A 19978-nucleotide genomic window follows, 5' to 3' on the forward strand; every position below is an offset into this window, starting at 1 on the left:
ATCAGATTATACAGATTGGTCAAAAAAGATTTCCTATCTAAGGAAAACCAGTTGATTGCATCAAGTCTCTCCAAGCAGCATTCACTCCTCCTGAAAGAGCGTAGAGCCACAGTGGACAGTCGTCTGCATTGTCCATGGCTTTGCAGAAATCCCTCATACTGAGCATGCATGAAGCGACAGTGGAGAGGAAAACTCCTCTTTAACAGGGAGGAGAACCTCCAACAAAACCAGGCTCAGTATGAACGGTCATCTGCCTCAACCGACTGGGGCTTAGAGAAGACAGAGAAGTGCTCTGTTAGGAACAAACAGATATCCATCCGATATCCATCATATATCAGAGCTCTGATATATGATGGAGCTTGATTATTAAGGGCTTTATATGTTAGAAGGAGAATTTTAAATTCTATTCTTGAATTCATAGTGCTTTATATAATTCATGTGTTTATCTTTTAGCAAGTTAAAGGTTAGGGATGCGTCTCAGGTCAGTAAGCTTATTCATGATGAGGAAAAACCTTCCAGAATTCTGCTAAACAACTTTTCAACATGGACGGATCAGAACCTGAATAGATCCTAGATAGCAAGGATTTCAGTAAGTGGGATCGTTAAACTAGCCGTAATAAAGAGCGGTGGACACAAAGTGATGTGAGGAGTTATGATAAAGATCAGGAAGCTCTTACACAAAAGGTGTAAGCCTTTATCCCAGGAGGAGTTCAAATTTTCTGAATTTATCATTGATATATACATTAAAAGATATTTCTTGTTGGCTGTTAGCTAAGAAATGTATCAGTGCAGAAATTCAAACAAAGTATACTGAGATTTCTTGGCCTTGGAAATAATAATACGTTATTCAGTTGACTAGACTTGTTAAACGCAATCCTGAATTCAGACTCACGTTTTAAACTCCTTCAGCTTGGCATGTTACCAAACAGTTGGCAGTTTAGTTCTGTTGTCTACAAGCCAAATAAAATGGAGGATTTAAAAGGGTTATCCTTTTAGCCCTTAATTTTGTTTCCTTCTCGTCAGTCAACACACGTCTGCTTTCTGTTGATACCAAGGGGCAGGAATTATCTTAGCAGTGGTGGTCGGCTAAAGACAGATGTTGAGAATGGGCTTCAAGAGAAACACAGTAGTAAAACGAAAACTAAAATATGAATGAAGGATAGCTTAAAAGCTTCCATGAGCTAAAAAGGAAGTTGAATCCCTCGCAAATGGATGCATAACAAATAATTTAGGTTTTACAGTTGAGCAGATTGGATCAGAGAAGTAGGTAACTTTTTTTCCTTTAGTTCTCTTTTTCTGTCATTCTGTTGTAGATTTGCTGCCGTGCGAGATCGTGCAACTGGCTCATTGTCCAGTTGCATGACATTTCAGCCTAGCTTTGACTGACAGATAAAATGTGATTCAAGAAGACATTAGTGTACATACAGTATGAGTTCCTGCTCAGTTCACAGACTACCAGGTGAAAAGGACATGTCACTGCCAATGACCCCAAATCATCAACCCTTTTCCACCGGGCTTGACAACTGGTAGGAAATGTTTATAGCTAACAGAAACTTTGGCCTGGTAATCTTTTCCGAGTGAGCAAACGTTGGTAATTTCTTTCTTGAGAGCTTATTTTTTTAATTTCTGTAAACAAAACACTGCCTAACCTCAAACTGAACTCGCTGGGATGTCCATGGATGACTGGCTTCTTTAGGCTTTTAAACAGTTTTATTACAGGAAAGCAGTCAGCTCTGACTTGCTTGGAAATGACCCAACACACATTTCAAGATAAGCTACTACACATGCTGTTCAGAGATCATCACTAACTCTTTGCTGAAAGATCATAAATACATAGCATTGCAAGTTGTTTTTTTTTAGCAGCTGGGAAGAAAACAACAGTACCTTTGGTTTTCACAAAGCAAACAAATTACATTAAAGCCTAACATTGTTACATGGTCAGGTCAGTAATCAAAGCCAAAAAAATTATTGACGGACCCAACCCTTCCCCTACACATACAGTTAAAGGAGATATGCCTTATCCAGGTGCTGAAAATACTGGGGAATGCTTTTATTTCTATAGTCATTGGCTTTTTAGACAAACTAGATCTAGATGTCCTGATTTAACGTCACCATAAAATTGCAGCATTTCAACTTCAGTTCTAGCTCTAGTTTACAACTTAGTCCTTTTTCAAAGGAATGCTTTAGATTAATCTCTTTTTAACTTCATAAAGTTGTTTCTTATCTTCCTGTCTTGTCAGTTGTCTGTGTAACTGCTTGTGTGATTGTATGATGGCTGCTGCTACTACTTGTTTCAAACAAATTGCTCTTCCGAATCTAATAAATTAATAAAGTATAGAAGAGTGAACAAATTTAGCATTTTGTTCTCTTATTTCTGGTTTATAGTGAATTAAATGACATTTGCAGATAAACCAGGTGGTTTATTCATTTTTCGGACTATAAGTCTAAATAAATTTATTTTACACAATTTTAAGACTAAAAATGGACATTTAATCTGGCATTTCAGGGTAATGACCCGTTACGCTAAAAGTTGTCAAAATGATGCTGAAATTAGACCGTGAGCGTAGCGGTGCTACGTGCTAAGCTAACATTACGACACGGATGTTTGAGAGCAACATAAAGCTGACGTGCATCAGCGAAGTTGTTAACCGCCCGGATATCAGACCTTTAAGCTAGCGCTAGCTGTTATTAGCTTCACAGACAGCCCAATAACAGGGTTCTGTCGCGGTCTGGGTCCTACGAGAAGCACCACACGATGCTCCGCTGCGTGAATGCAGACTGAAACAGCGAAACAGCATACAAACACGTGTTCAGTCTTTGCTGTCTATAAGTTTTAATAATTTTCTAAGTGGCACAAGAGCAGCATATAGTTTTCGTAATCCTAGAGAGCCTTCTTGCCGCTATAGATGGTGATGTTTACTCCTTGGTTCATGTTGGTCAATATGAATTACCATTTAAAATTTATAGACAAGTCCCCCCTTGACTGTAAACTATGAAAAAAAGTGTGGCTTATAGTCTGAAAAATGCAGTAGTTGTTTTAATTTTATAATTACACAATTTATCAGCAATCTCTGCATTTTTCTTTGTTACAGAATTAAATTAATTACAGTTAAGTAACATTCAGATTCACAGGCAACTTTGGAAAAAACTTTTAGCTGTGATGCTGTAGCTGCTTCCAATCTCTGCTTCCTACCTGAAGATGATTCAGTGAAAAATATAAATGTTCTGAACTTGTACTGCACTTTTACCAAGGCTGAGGACTCCAAAGCCCTTCAATTCAATTTAATTGAATTCAATTTTATTTATATAGCACCAATTCACACTACAATCAATCATTAAGACATTCATACATATACTCACATTCTGATGGTGGTGAGCTACATTGTAACCACAGCTGCCCTGTTTTTTTCCCTGATATTTTGAAACAATGGGACAATGATGAGATCATATTTCAAACTCTCTTGAGCTTTTGATGTTGACAATTTACATAAAGGACAGTTCCAATCTTTTTAAATCTAGGATTTTCCATGGAAGACAGAGACGGAAAGTGCATCGGGTAAAACAGAACGCCTGCCGTAATAGCCTTCATGTTATCTAGTTATGTCTTGCTCTCCCTTAATCTCAGTCTGGCAATCAAATGTCAACATATCTTGATAATCTGCATACAATATGGTTTTCTGTTGAAAAATCCCTTGCATGTCTGTATTTTTAAACATCTCACTGAAAACAGCTAACATTGGTCAGACCTCATAATGCTTACGTATAATGCATTTAGTGGTAAAAAAAAAAAACAGTCAATAATCAATCAGGATAATATTAGCAGATTCCAATCAACAGCCAATTTCTTTTTGCATTCCTCTGCATCATCCAAACATTTTTTGCTTAACTGTATTATTTCCACATTTCAGCACCTTTTAACTTCACCCGCTATTCTATGGGGAGGATCCTTCTTTGATGGGAGTTCATTTATTTTAAATACAAACTGCTGTACTCGCACAAGGCTTTATCGTTTTACTCTTAAATAAATTATTTTTTTCTTTTAGTTCTCATATCTTAAGGATTTTTTTCCATCTTAAATTGATGATGCCTGTAAGCCTTTCACAATGTACTGAATTAATTAACCCTCCTTTCTTATTCCTTCTCTTATAACCTCTCTCTTCTCTTATTTCATCTCACCAAACTGTTCTCTGAATCTTCAATCATCTGGTCTTTTCAACCCAAATTCGTTTTAAATCCTCCCTCTCTTGCATTCATCTTCCCCGACTATTCTTATCTTGTCATTTTCCATGTCACATTGATTTTCCATCTCCATCGCCAACATCTATTACCCCTCCCTGCGTCTGGTCTTCCATTTTCTAACTTTTCAACTCGCCCATACTGTACTCCCCTCCCTTCTCTCTTTAGTTGTCTATGGAGGATACTACTTCTATTCTGCCTCGACTCAAGAGCAAACCCAACAACAACTACGGGATTGGTGCCCTGGCTAAGTCCTCTCTGTCAGGTGTGTCAGGTGTGTGTCTGTGCTACTAGGTGGTAAACAGCCCCCATGTTGCCTCCACATGCTCCACAGTGGGTCAAGGGTGAAGCTGTTGTTGACTGACAACAAGGTCTGAAGTTTCATTTGTATAGAAGACTATTTTTTATTTCTTGGTGTGTTATTCAAATGGTTATTGATTTCTACAGTTAAATAATCCCTTTGGGGCTGTATTTAACTGTAATCTGTCATAATCTGACAAGATCACTAAATTATATGTTAGAATATGTTTTTCCAATTAATTAACTTTATTGTTTTGCAACATCTCACTACAAATGCTTTGTCAAGGTACTTCTCAACAACAGGATAAGCAGCCCTAATCAGTATCCAGTCATACATAATCCAATCCGTCAAATCTTGACGATATATGTCAAATTAGGTCCAAAATAGTCCAGTTATAGAGTCAGATTAACATATATTACAAATTTACACTTTGAACTTTGCAGCAATCCCTCATCCTGAGCAAGCATGTGACAACAGTAAAATGTACAAACATCCATCTTAACCAGGCTACGTAGGAGGCTGACTTTGTCATAAAATACAGAATGTCGGTCTGGAAAGCTGCTGGTAGAGCCTGATTTCATAGGCGGTACTAACAGGGTCAGTAAAAACAGGTTAGAACCAGTCAGATAACTACAGATGTGAAACAAACTACAAGCAACGCGCTCTGTTTTAGCTTTTAGAGCAGCCAGGTGTTGAGTTTTTAAAGATATGTCCAGCTCATTCAGGACGTAATAAAGGGCATTAATAAAACAATGCTCTGTTGCGCCCCCCCCCCCCCCGACTTGACTGTTATGGTTATAGAAAAGCACTGCTGCATTATGGGTAAAGACTGAAGCATCGTAAACTCCCGCCTCCTGCATTGTGATTGGTCTGGAAGTTTTAGACCAAAAAAAAACTTCATCACAGAAGAGAGAAAACAAGGAAAACAACGGCTCACAGTCAACTAGATTCAGTCCATTATAATGCAGTGGTTTCTGCTTTTTTGTGAAATTCATTAACATTTTAGATATTTGACTGGACAAATACCCAAAATGTTTTGAACAAAATGCTGTGTGCACTTTTCTCCATTCACATACGGGAAACCCTTACAGCCTCACATCTTCATGTGCATATGACTATCTTCCTGCCTTTTACATATTTTTCAGACTTCCCACCAATAACAACAAAACACTGTAGAGTTAAAGCAACAATAATAGTAATCCAAAAAAAACTTTCACAAAAAAAAATGCTTTCCTTCTTATATACTTCTTTGTCACTATTAATTATTTTAATTTCAATTAGGTTGACTATCAGACATTTTATGCTTTGTTGAACAAAACTATTGACATTTTACAAAACAAATTTATTTTTTTACAACGAAACAGTTATATTAATTGAAATCGGTCCATTTAGGTTGATCATTTCATCTCCCAAAACCAACGTCACGCTCCAAAAGTCTTTTATATTCCTTTAGTTTTAGCATGCTTGGCAGACCAAGTAATCATCTGACAGACACACAAAGAAAGCACATAAACCTCTTAACCTTAGCAGCAAATGGCAGATTTTGTAAACCCAACCTTGCTTCAACAGACGACTTTACTCTTGACCAGGAGGAGGAGGAAAAGGAGCTTGGAACCAACATGACCGCCCCTGTGGGTGCCCCTTCCTATATCACTTCCTACTTTTCTCCTCTCTCCCATTGATATCAACTGCTGACGTCAATGACACATGTCAGAGTCATTGATGGAAATCCAATCAGGTCTTTGATTTCAAAGAAACTAAAGTAAGTGACATTGCTTACTTTAATGGCCTACTGAAGCATCACCACAGGCGTGTTGGGGAATGTCGTGTACTGTAATGTGGCGCCGCTGGTGTAAAATACTTGTGCAGCAGCTGTTCTTGTGTGCAGTGTTGTGTCCACCAGTGGCTGGTTCTTCTTCTGTGCCCTCTCTTGTGCTCTTTGCTTCTTGACTGTCGTGCTCCGTGTGTTCGGCAGTGTGTAGCACCTTCTAGTGTTTGTAACAAGAAAAAAAAAAAAAAACCCTGTTGTGTCTGGTGTACTTAAACCAAATGTGTCGGGATTGTTTAACAGTGCATAGAATCATTTTTGAGCCTTTGAATTGCCAAGGCCCCAACACCCTCCCTCATCCTTCATCACCATTTAACTCCATTCCTATTTCCATTCCCAATTAGGCTCTGCAGCAAGAGTTTGATTTTCAAATGAGATTGGCTCTTTTTGTCTTGGGGGATGACGGCGTCTATTTATAGCTCAGCCTGCAACCTGCCCTGTGGACCTGGGGAGTCATTTCCAAAGCTCTGTCTCTGTTTATTCATGCCTGCTTGGTTCTAATTACTTTTTTCTATCAATCAGCCACTCTGGACCCATTTGACTTAAAGAATATGTCCCTAGTTTAAATCCTGTATTTGCATCTTAATTGGATAAAGATTTACGAGGGAGCCATTCTAAATATTCTTGCACAATACGGACCAAAAAATCTGATGGCAATATTCTCTGGGCTTTTATTGAAATGATGAATCTATCGCTACATACATATAAGTTAGAGTATAGAAGAGTAATTTGTTGTGTAAATAAAACTTAACCTTTATCTAACAGGATTCTTTTTAAGGGGGATATGTCATGCAAAATCCACTTTTATTATCCCTTAAATACATTTTGTTGTGTACCTGGAGTCTCTCGGAATGCAGAAAAGTTGAATGTAGTCCGTCCAGGTGCTGCGTAGATATCTTTATATTCTGTTTAGGCCATATTTTTCAAGCCGGTCAATTTTCTCTATTCTCTATGACGTTTTTTGGACAATTACGTCACAGCATTTGCTACAGAGCTACTAAACAAGGTCCTGGACGTCACCAATTGGCTCACCAATTTCAAGAATACGTCTTTTTATATGCTGTTTTTTTCGCAGCAATGTTGTAGTCCAAGCTCAAGGATCCTGAAGCCAGAAGTTGATACGTGAAAATGTTTGGATTTTGGGTGTATAAACCTGCACAATTAATTACACTGTCCCCCGGTGTGTTACAAAAATGACCAAACAGGGTGGAGGGTGCGCTCCAAAACAAGTTGCTCTCAGATGCACCTCAGAACAGGGCGAAAGAGGGGCTGTGGAGCAACAATAACGAGGAATTCAGATTAAAGCATTGCAGTTCAACTTTATATGGACCACAACTGATTGACGTCAACATGAAAAAGGAGGATTTAAAAGCATGATATGTCCCTTTTAAAAGAACAAAATGAAAAGCCTATTCATGTTGCCAAAATATATGGAGGACCATAAGATTCACTGAAAAAGAAAAACAGCCTAATTCAATTTTAACATTTAAATTCCACAATTATAAATCCAATTTGAAAAGCGTTTTGTAATTACACTTTTAAGTTGAATAATTAAAGAGGAATTGTAAGATGTATTTATTAATCCATTATTAAATAGTAAAATTTGAAAATGTATCCGATTTCTAAATGGAGATTAAAAACCGCTATCAAATATTCTAAAGGGTAATTCCTTTTTACAATTCCCTTTTCACCTTATATTTTCAAATCCTTTCTGCGATTGCATTTTCTTTTTACTTTATCCGCTCCATTTAGCATCTCTGAGACCCTTCTGGTCCAGGAGCACACTGAAAACCAAGTTAGACCAATCACAGTTGGTCTCCAGATGTAAACAGCTTTCTCATTGGTCACAGTTGCCGTAGTGTTGCCGTCCAAATATGGCTGTCTACCTGGATCACAACAAGTAAACTGTTTCCTGACAACCGAAGCTAAATTTAATAATTTGTAAAAAATTGCATCAAGCTTAAGAAGCTCAGCTTTACCAGCAGTCTTGAATTAATATGCTTAAATTAAATCAAGTTTAGTTTAATTTAAATGTATTTGACCCGACGATATCTACCTTAAAAAATGACACTTTACATAAAAACTATTTAAATCCAACAAGAATTACTTTACTAGTTCAATTCAATCAAATTTAAATTCTATTTTAAAAAAAAAAAAAGGTCAGATTCAGGTAATTTTTCAAAAGTAAATAAATAAATAAAAGCATTTTGGAACATTAATATCTATAACATCTTGAGAAAGCACGGGGAGACAGAGGACAGGAGTGGCTCCGTTTTAACGAGCAGAAACATCCACCAGGACCAGGCTCAGGACAAGCTGCATGGAAGCAATTACTAATGTGAAGGTAACAGTGGCTGTGCCTAAGAACAGGGCATCCACAGCTACTGTTGCAAAGGTTTTAGCTTTCTCAACCTCTGATTGCATACAATTAAGGTCAATTATGATACAAATGACTGATGCAGAGTACATGTATTTCTGTTCAAAGGAAAATAGGTGTTCGGTTTTACCGATCATCTCACACCCTGCCACATGAGTTCACGCGTCAAAGTGTATTCATCACGCCTTCACTGACATGTTCCCTCATAGTCTCCAGGATATTAAAAAAAATCACTACATTACCGTTTCTCATCCTCATTCTGTATCCCCCTGTGCCTCAGTTGGAGGTGTAGTTATTTGCAGAGGCCAGAAGATGTTTTGACAGTGTGTGTGTGTGTGTGTGTGTGTGTGTGTTTGTGTCTTTCCGTGTGTGTGTGTGTGTGTGTGCTGCTGGCCTGGGACTCCTGCCACCCTATAAACCTGCTGTAGGTGTGACCCGGTCAATGAAGGACAAGGTGACCAAGCCCACTGCCATGGCCCAGGGTCGGGTCGCCCACATGATCGAGTGGCAGAGCTGGGGCAAACCATCGGCGGGGCCGACGGGGGGCGCCGGCCTTGCCAACCTGCAGCGGCAGAAGGAGAGGAGGATGGAAAACGACGCTTACAGCGACCTCAGCGACGGCGAGAAGGAGGCTCGCTTTGCAGCAGGTGAATCTAATGACTGGATTTTTGTCTACATTCACTTGCTTTCAACAAATCCGGATTCCCCCTTAGGGGTAAACACTCTACATTCTCCACTGCTCTCAAAGCTGCCTGGTTCTCCATGTTAATGACTGTTGTTACCTCTGTTGCTTTAATTACTAATTAACACCTGTATACTCCAGCAAAGCAGGGTCTGGGATTCGTATTATACTCTCCATCCCCAATTAGTAAGATAAGGCGTCATGCTGTTACACGGTGCGCTTTCTAACACGAACCCCACTGCCTCTCAGCTTGTACTGATGGCTCCCTGTCCCCTCCTCAGGCATTATGCAGCAGTTTGCGATCTCTGAGGCGACGTTGTTTGGCTGGAACTCGATGGACGGCGATAGCATGGGAGCTGGCTCCAACCAGGGCAGCGTTGCTCACTTGAGCGAGGTCAACCAGGAGAGTATTACCAGCCGAGGTAAATTGGTTAGCTCTCAGTGTTTTATGTTTCTTCAACCTAAAGGCTGATATGGAGGTACTGAGGGAATCACACACCTTTTTGGCCGGGTAGAGTGACTCTGTCAGTTTAACTTCTCAAAGAGCTGAAGAATTATGCGTGGCGCATGTGTGCATCTGTATGCATATTTAAACGAAATTGTTCCAAAGGAGGTCTCTGGCATTCTCTCGTCTGTTAACACTTCCACATTGATCAGGTTGCACAGTTCATAATTCTAGATTTAGTTGTGTAAAATGCTATTTTCCTGATTCAAGTGTATATATAGGAATATGTCTTCATGCATAAGGCCGCTAGAGTCCAAACACCATCAGAGCATAGGAGATCTTGCGCTCCTGCAGCTACTGCTTGTGCAACACGAAATAGCGTGAAATATCTCTTATTCAGTCATGTATCTTTAGTGTCACCACACGTTTCTGAATGTGAGTGTTGCAAACTGAAATGCAGCCTCGCCAGTCACTGTTTCAGCCAAAAGTCAAGTACTTTTGGAGGTCAGCCACGCTGCTGCACATTTTTGCTCTTCACTCCTGCGGGGCACTTAGTCAGAAACTTCCAAATGACAAATCCGGATGACAGCCTGTCATTTCTGAAACATCAGATGGGGTTTAACGTGCGCTGCCAGAGAACTGACTTAGGAATCTAAAGGACAAACAGAATGACACACTTGAGCGTGGAGCTTTTTTTTTTTCTGCTTGTTTTTGAAACGGGCTCAAGTTCAAAGGCATCATCAAATATGAGCTGCACATCTAAAGTTAAACATTAAAAATCAGAGGAAGGCAGATTTCCTAGGAAAGATTAGAAACCCCTACTAGACATTAAAGATGCAAACATTACATAACCATAATAAAGATGGTTAAAATGGGAAGTTCTATGAATTCAATTTCAATTCAATTCAATTCAATTTTATTTATATAGCGCCAAATCATGAAACATGTCATCTCAAGGCACTTTACAAAGTCAAGTTCAATCATATTATACAGATTGGGTCAGATTATACAGATTGGTCAAAAATGTCCTATATAAGGAAACCAGTTGATTGCATCAAAGTCCCGACAAGCAGCATTCACTCCTGGGGAAGCGTAGAGCCACAGGAAGAGTCATCTGCATTGTACATGGCTTTGCTGCAATCCCTCATACTGAGCAAGCATGAAGCGACAGTGGGAAGAAAAACCACCCATTAACGGGAAGGAAATACCTCCGGCAGAACCGGGCTCAGTATGAACGGTCATCTGCCTCGACCGACTGGGGTTACAGAAGACAGAACAGAGACACAACAAGAGAAACAAAAAAGCACAGAAGCACACATTGATCTAGTAATCTGTTCTACATTAGATGGTAGTAGCGGGTGAGCCGTCTTCTCTGGATGATGTCACAGTTAACAGAACGCCAGACCAGGTGTACCTACTATGAAGAGAAAAGAGAGAGAACAGAAAGTTAAAGCAGAAATGACAACACATAATGCATAATTGAAGAACAGTAGAACTCAATATAGTGAGAAAATTAGATCCTGATATACTCCAGTAGCCTAAGCCTATAGCAGCATAACTATAGAGGTAGCTCAGGGTAACATGAGCCACTCTAACTATAAGCTTTGTCAAAAAGGAAAGTTTTAAGCCTAGTCTTAAAAGTAGACAGGGTGTCTGCCTCACGGACCAAAACTGGGAGTTGGTTCCACAGGAGAGGAGCCTGATAGCTGAAGGATCTGCCTCCCATTCTACTTTTAGAGACTCTAGGAACCACCAGCAGACCTGCGGTCTGAGAGCGAAGTGCTCTGTTAGGAACATACAGGGTAATCAGAGCTCTGATATATGATGGAGTTTGATTATTAAGGGCTTTATACGTTAGAAGAAGAATTTTAAATTCTATTCTTGATTTAACAGGAAGCCAATGAAGGGAAGCTAAAATTGGAGAAATATGATCCCTCTTGTTGATTTTCATCAGAACTCTTGCTGCAGCATTTTGGATCAGCTGAAGGCTTTGAACTGCATTTTGTGGACTTCCTGATAGTATGACTATGACTATGACAATTATATATGTTTCTACAGCTCCAGAACATTCTGTTATAAATGTAGAACTTTGACCAGGGAGCCACCTTCACTTTAATACCAAGTAACTCTGTAAAATGAATGAATTTCATTTCTTACTTGTGTTTAGCAATGCAGAACTCTGTTTAAGCCCTGAGGGACCCTGTAGGTTAGCACAAGGACTTAGCTCTGCAGCTTTTCTTTCATTAACACCACCATATGGGGCTCTGCGAGGCCTCATTTAGCATAACACCAACACACATGTGTACGGCACACGAACACAGCAACGATCATAACGTCGTAGGACAGAGGAGACAGTTTTCCACAACGTCCAAGTGTCTACTGTATCAGAAATGTCCATATGTCCTATTAAAGTCAATGTGTGTGAACAATTTGAAACCATTACAATAAACAATCTCTTCCTTTGTGAACTTTGTTGTTTGTTTCTCCTTTTGAACAGTCGTCGTTTTTTCTCCCAGTGCCTCAGATCTCCATGTTTCTGTGCATCTTTGAACAGACCAGGTGCTTCATCACTCCTCTGCGGACGTCTGGCCTCACACCTACGTCTCACAGGGACTGTACTGCCTGTCTTCCTCCGATGCTTGGGACCCGATCACCAGCCAGCCTTCGGGCATGGTCTCACCCGCCGCAGGCTCCTACATCATGGCTGCCGGTATGGATTAATCACCCTCTTGAAACCTTTTGTACCGATTTTGTCTGTTGGGGCACGTATGGTTGTGTGAGCACTGGTTAGTAGGCGTGTCTGTGGATGTTGCAGGAGGTGGGAGTGGAGCAGGGGGCACCCCTGGAGATGGGTACGAGGGCTCAGTTGGCGGTTACCTTCAGCAGCACCAGGCTCAGCTTACACTGCAGCAACAAAGTCAACTCCAGCAACTACACCAGCTTCATCATTACCAGCAGCATCAGTTTCTGCAGTACCAACAACAACAGGCAAATAACATACACTATATTATATGTTTGTTAAGATTTCGTCAAAAACAAAGGGGTCGTTTCCATGGTCACAGATGCCATTTAGGGATTTTTGGCAAGAGACATTGTGCGGGGTTTAAAGGCAGTTCCCTTGGCTGGTTTGCTAGAGTTATGGGTTAATTCATACAAGGTTGACGTCAACAAATATTTATAAAAAAGTGATGTAGTCATTTTCTTTTTTTTCAAACAGAAAAGCAATTATTATTCCTGCTGCAGCTATGGCAATACGGCATTAATTAATCATCAGAATGCTACGTTCACAACATTTAGTGAGACAATACAGGGGAGTGTACTCACAGTCACTGAGTAAAATGAAAGAGTAAAATTAAAGTTTCTCTCAATTAGAAAAATATATGCATTTCTCCTTATAGATTTTTCTATTTTCCTTTTTTGTCAAGCTTAAATTTTTCACATGGTATTTTTTTCCCCCTTATATCGGACAACAAAACCCTGAGTCAATGCAAAAGATATTTTTTACATTTATGATACAAATTTACTACAGGAAAAAAGCTGTCTGAACCAGTCCGATGGGAAGATTTAACTGCACACTATCTCTAATAACTGGTTGGACCACATGCCGGAAACAACTGCTATCAAGCATTCACAGTGGCTTCCAATCGGTCATTTCTATCAGATTAGAAAGATCTCGGCCTATTCTGGTTTAAGGATAATACCAAAGGCTGGGCTTTTTTATAGTCCTTTGCTTATTGCACATAATATTATTCCTTTTTTGTCATTGTGATTTTTGTAAAGTCTGAAGAATAACAGGCGGATCTTAGCTTATTAAACAACCATGATATTCAATTCAATTCAATTTTACTTATATAGCGCCAATTCATGAAACATGTCATCTCAAGGAACTTTCCAAAGTCAAATTCAATCAGATTATACAGATTGGTCAAAAAAGTGTCCTATTTAAGGAAACCCAGTTGATAGCATCAAGTCTTGATAAGCAACATTAACTCCTCCTGAAGAAGCGTAGAGCCACAGGGAGAGTCGTCTGCATTGTGGATGGCTTTGCAGCAATCCCTCATACTGAGCAAGCATGAAGCGACAGTGAAAGTAAAAACCTCCAGCAGAACCAGGCTCAGTATGAACGGTCATCTGCCTCGACTGACTGGGGTTAGAGAAGACAGAGCAGAGACACAACAAGAGAGACCAAAAAAAAATCACAAAACTGCTACCCTAATGGCAGTGCTCCTTTAGTTCTCAACCAGTTACTTTTTAAATATTCAACTTTGCCTTTCTAGTAAGCAAAGGAAATGCCTGGAGTAACTCTGCACCACACAGCTGAAAATTATTGGTAATTTCAATTTTCTTTTCTTGATATTTTTTTTTGTGACTTTAAACCTGTACAATGGCAAGATGTGAAAATGTTCATGGTTTTAAAACCATTCATTTCAAAAACCTTTTTTATACTTGTTAATGAAAACCAGCTTCTGTCTTGAACACAAATATCCTTCTGTTTGTTGACATAAAGATGCAAGCTGTGGCCCTCTTAACAGCTTAACTTTGCTCTATATGTTGCATCATCATTCCTAATGATTTTGACCACTGTTGCATGGGCAGGATATGTACGTATTTTGGCTCCGAAGTCATTCGTCAACGGACTAACGAACAGAAGTCTGAGTATGCATCCCTGAGGGGCTCCTGTTATTGCTTCGAAGGGGCAATTTTTTCTGTCTACAAAATCAATAGTATGATCTCTCGATGAGATAAATGTATCTTTTTTGTGTTGGAATAATTGCTGTCTGCAATGTTTATTTGTGTGATAAGGAAATTACAAATATGTTATTTCCTAGAAGATATAAAGAAATCTCAGTAGCTTTGGACCTAACAACAGTATGTGTTTCATTATCAGGACATCTGCTAATGTTGTTCCTTGCACATTAGTTTTTTTAAATGACTTTCTGTGTTTTGTTGTTTGACATAAGCTGTAGATGTGTACATTATCAAATTGAAGGAAAAACATTCTCCCAAAAAAATAAAAAAAAGGTAGTCAGGAGCCGTGGCACCCAAAGAGATTTGCGGCGCCGCTGGCTGCTCTTGCAGGGTGCACTCTTAGACCTCATTAAATAACTGTGGGTTTTGAAATAACAACTTTTAAAGTTCAGGGACTGGTTCTCTGAAAAGGTTTGCTGATACGAGACCTCAATGGAAATGAGGTTGCAAACTGCATTGAATAGAATATGTTATATAATGGTATTCTTATTAAATTACACACATTCAATCTTTTTTTTTTTTTTTTTTTTTTTACAACAATGCATATATGAGTCATCATATTTTTTTGCTACTGGCTGTTGAAGAACCTGACTCACACTTTAAGGGTGCAAAATGCATTAGTGATGCAGGGTTTTATCGAGGAGCTCTTAATGATGAGATCATTGGTGGGAGTATTTTCCTGGTAAAATTTAGCAACATGAAAGTGGGGAAAAAAAAGAGATTATTTCCTGACTGAGCAAATCTTCAAATGCTAGGTTGCATTCTCCTTCTATCATTGCCTTTCCTTTCTCCTTTTCAGTCTTCAGACCACAGGCTACACAGCGCCTCCCCTTCCCTCCAAGTCACTCCCAACAGCACCATCCACAGTCTTGGTCCTCCTACTCACCCCCGGCTAGCAGACCTATGGGGGGCTGCTCAGATAGAGGCCCATCAGGTACGCGCTTGCCTGTTGACTCAAAATGAACACATTACCTTGACACGCTTGGCGACGGTTTCACAGAACAGCTATGACAGAGAACAAGGACACGGGGTTTTGACAGCATATACTCGACGGTCATAAGCATAAAAAATCTGTCTTGATTCACGATCAGACCGAGACCTCACAGCGATCGCTACCCAGTTGTCACAGTGTTTATTACAGAGGTTTATGTTTTGTTCCACTGTGTAAAAGGTAAAGAGAGTATGCATATACTAATTTTTTTTTTTGTCTTATTGGTTTGGCTTTTTTGTATCAGCAGGCCTATTTAGCACACAACTGTAGTGCAGTGAGGGGTGAACTGCCAGGGATGTCTTCCAGGTAGGAGACAGGCTGAAGGTCTGCATGGTCAACTCCCAAAGGTCTGCATGGCAGCTTGAAGTGGATTTTGATGAATTTTGGGAAACAGTCCTGGGTGAATCAGCCTGGCCTCCATGGTGGCATGTCTGAAAGTCTGCAAGGTTATGATTCCAGGCATTTGGATCAGCATCTGCACCTGTTGCATCCTCCAAAGTCTTGTTTATCCCCAATGGCCTGAACAGGAAATCCAAGCTGGGTTGTGACAGGAACCTGCTTGTCCATCTTCCCCCACTTACTTTGTTGCATACTCTTGCCTTTCTCTGGGATCAGAGGGTTTTAAATTAAAGCATAAACATACCTGCAAACATGAGAAAAATAGATTGTTTCCATTTTGGGGGGGAAAAAAGAGCTGAAATGCAGTTGAATCAGTGATTTAATCTGCTTTCAGGTGGAGATTGTTGGGCAGCTGAGTGCACAGATGCTTGACATGGTTGGAGGGGTTGTAGAGACAGTTGGAGAGGAGCCAGAACCTGAATCTGAAGGGATCCTTGAGCCACATGAAGAGGAGGAAGAACTGACAAGGGTGTGTTGAAATGGTCTCTTTGGTTACAAGTTAGATTTCATCAAAGCAGTTGCAATGTTACAGTAACATTGTTACTAGATGTGAGTGCATTGGGTTCGAAAGGCAGTGTCTAACAGAATGCAATTAGGAAAATTAAAGCCTCCATTACCTAAGACACATCACTAACTTTATTGCATTGTCATTCATCTTGGTTTCTCATTCCAGGTAGAAGAAGTAACACTGACCTTAGAGCCGGAGCCATGCTCTTTAACACCATCCCCGCTGAGGGAGGAGGCGCCCACGACAAGAGGCTCAAGCCCAGGAATACCAGCGCAGACTGCAGAACCTATTCCAGAGAGAAAACCTTTCGATGTCACCCCTTGCGTTGTCCAATCACTCGAAGAGAGAGACGAGGAAGCGGAGGAGGGCTCCATTGTCGTCGTTGCAACAAACTGAGTCACATGGTCCCCAAAAAAGATGAGAACTTCAGTAATTAATCAAGCTACTACCCCATCCCTTCCTTCTCCTAAATATTTACCTTTCTAAACTAAATGCTACTACAGCTGGAAATGTTGGATGTAATGTATACAAACTAGATGCCATCAACCCCCAGCCTCCCAGTTTAGCATCAGAAAAGTGGACCTTAACAACGCTATGGACAAGTAACATTAAAAGAGAACAGGGATGTAATGTCTTAGACTGCTGAAACACACAATCTGAAGATAAGATGGATTAAAAATGTTTGGACTAACTGGACTAACAAGCCAGACCTGGAAGCCTAATTGGGGATAAAGGGATTGATGCAAAATTCCCCCAAACCAACAGACAAAACTGTGTGATAAAGGAAAATCAAGAAAATATGTGCAATACAATATTCATGGATACACAATTGCGTTTGGTTCACGTTCCTTGGAGCAACAGAAGTCTCAGAAAGATACCTTTGGAGAGCTGTTTGGTTTGCTAATTGATGCATTTTGGTTGGACTGCGTCCCTGCTTAAAGCAAACAGAGACATCTTAAAGGCGCAAAGTCAGACCTCAAGGCCACCTGAGGCATGCACTTGGAGTTATTTGCAAACACACCATCTGACCACAACCAAAAAATGCATGCTTTTCAACAGTGACCTAGCCCTAACAGTATACAGCAGTATAAAAGTAATAACATTTTTTTTACAATAAAAAAAAAAAATCAATAAACTACTATGTATATGAACGAATGTAAGACTGTATGTATGTGTGTATGAATGTAGCCGCTTTGTGTGTAAAATATATATATTCTGGGAAACAAAGTCACATCACAGCTGGTTATTTTAAACATGTTCTGCATAATGGAAATCATTAAGGTTAGTATTTCAGTGGCATTAGGTGCTATGATGCCATGTCGATTTCACGCTTCAAAGTACAGCTGGAACCAAAGTTTTCATAAAAGACGACGGAACAGAATAAGGACACAGATTTGTTGCTTTCAGTCAAATATTAATGAACATGCATACATATACAACTGCGTTGACTATAAGATAACCACACAATAACAAATGTACAATAATCAAACCTTTGATTTGAGTATATTTATTTAAAAGTGGCAGTGTGTAACTAATTTTGCTTTTAATTAGCAAAAGTCAAGTATTGCTTTTATAAATACATATTCTGGCAAAGTCTAATGACTTCACATCGAAACTAAAAGCGCTCTTATAACTTGGAATTAGTAGTTTATACATACATAGGTGTCGGTGCACCAGACGGCATGTTGTGTCACTTTTTCTGATATCAGAAGCCAAAAAGGGTACAAACTTGTCAGCCGTGCACATTTCTCCTTTCTGCCTTCTACATGAAGACGTGCTGTCAGTGGAGGAGGAGCAGAAAACAAGCAAAGACTACCATAGATCATTGTATTTACCGCTTTCTGTTGAAATGGATGACCATCCGTACTATTTGCCCAGCGAGAGGGAAGAGAAAATAACCAAGAAAAGAAAAAATAATAACTGGGGAAAAAAACGAGAGTCTATATCGGCATAGCTATTATTACCAGGTGGAGTGGAGATAATTCTGAGGGAGCATGGACTCAGAACTGATGTGGATGTTGCAGGCTTTCTGTTGGACAGGTAAGTTAATTTAATATAACAGTGAAGTTTATTTTTGTCGTTATGTTAGAAACACTGCAGTGTAGTCCAACAGCTATTCAGTCCTCTAGGCAGAAACAGGTCGTTTTGTTCATCATTCTCTCCGTTCCAGGGAGGGTATGTATGTACAATAGGTGGAAAGATATCAGCTGGCCCGTTCACTTTCTGTCATACAGAACAAGACAGTCAGGGTCTCTTTATTGGTGCTTACGGTCACTTATTTTAGAGCCCAAATAAGAGACTACCTGTTTAGAAATGAGCCCAAAAAACTGCAACCCACGGAATTTAGAATCGACTTTAGAAATAACACAAGCGGGCTTGACTACAGGGCCAAAAACCATTTGACATGATGATCGTAGCTATTAATTATTAGGACATGTTTACATTTATTATACTCTGAGGCTTCTGTAGTAGTTATTACAGTGAAGTGATTTGTAATTCATTTAGTGCCAGTGTGAAAATCATACACACTGGGGCTTTAAGAAAAAGTTACAAGAGCTGTTTCGTTGGCCCAATTGGTTGTACAAAGTATTAACAGCAGAGATGCAAATAATATTGACAATAGTGATTTTGCAGAAAAATAAATGGCTTTCCTCATCTCAATAAATGTGAACAATTGAAAGGTTGAGTTCTACTAGGCTTGCATGATATCAGGAACATTTAAATAGCAATACCATCGCTGAATATTGTGATGAAAATGTTGATTACAAAGTTTTCAGGACCCCCTACTTTCACTGCAACATCTGCATCAATCTTTGCAAGCTATAGGATCTTGGCCACTAAAACTAGACATCAAGTCTATGCATCAAGGGCAGTGCAATTCAATCCAACAAAAATATACTGCTTCAAAAAATTAAAACAACCTGATCACAATAGGAAAATAATTATACTGGACATCCGTACTGAAATGGAATATGTATGTTAGGAATGAATGAATACCGTATCTTTTGATGAAAAATAAAATTATCAACAACCCAGAGGGCTTAATCTGTAGTCACAGATAAAGTGAAACTGAAAACCTGGTGCAGCAGGCTGGTCCAACTTGTTCAAATGTCATTGCAGCAACTTAAAATGGTACTCAGTAGCCTGTATGCATACCTGACTGTGTTGGGGAATGCTCCTTTTGAGATGATGTCATTATTTTGGTTTTTGTTTGTTTGAACTTTGGACATTTTCTAGACTTTTCCTGCCAGCTTGTCACCTCTCAGTCGCCAGCCACTATCCAATCAACTCAGTCTACCTCGAGCCACCACCCTGTTCTAGATCATCTCCACCTGTTGCCACTAATTAGATTCAACTCTGGTCACCTGTGCATCTGCTTACATATACCTGCCTCAGTCTACTCATCGTTACCAGACCGTCTGACTCTCTTCTTGGATTGCCCAGTGTGATGTGCCCTTGCTC

At 39.6% G+C, this 19978-nt stretch overlaps 1 protein-coding gene across 12 annotated transcripts in view; it reads left to right on the forward strand.

The window, feature by feature from the left end:
* fam131ba (family with sequence similarity 131 member Ba) overlaps window positions 1-17671 on the forward strand; it is a 62655-nt gene extending 44984 nt beyond the window's left edge. For 9 of the 12 annotated variants that reach the window (XM_036145529.1, XM_036145531.1, XM_021322267.2 and 6 more), the window contains 8 exons: window positions 4405-4510; window positions 9171-9389; window positions 9706-9846; window positions 12424-12579; window positions 12685-12857; window positions 15418-15552; window positions 16343-16477; window positions 16682-17671. In XM_036145529.1, the coding sequence (XP_036001422.1) occupies window positions 4405-4510; window positions 9171-9389; window positions 9706-9846; window positions 12424-12579; window positions 12685-12857; window positions 15418-15552; window positions 16343-16477; window positions 16682-16912 (1296 nt within the window). In that variant the 3' untranslated portion in view covers window positions 16913-17671. The remainder of the gene's footprint in view (window positions 1-4404; window positions 4511-9170; window positions 9390-9705; window positions 9847-12423; window positions 12580-12684; window positions 12858-15417; window positions 15553-16342; window positions 16478-16681) is intronic. The other 3 variants (XM_021322268.2, XM_012873967.3, XM_036145532.1) reach the window with 3 other exon arrangements.
* The last annotated feature ends 2307 nt before the right edge of the window (window positions 17672-19978 follow it).

This window comes from Fundulus heteroclitus, chromosome 13 (genome assembly GCF_011125445.2).
Source record: "Fundulus heteroclitus isolate FHET01 chromosome 13, MU-UCD_Fhet_4.1, whole genome shotgun sequence".
Classification (NCBI taxonomy): Eukaryota; Metazoa; Chordata; class Actinopteri; order Cyprinodontiformes; family Fundulidae; genus Fundulus; species Fundulus heteroclitus.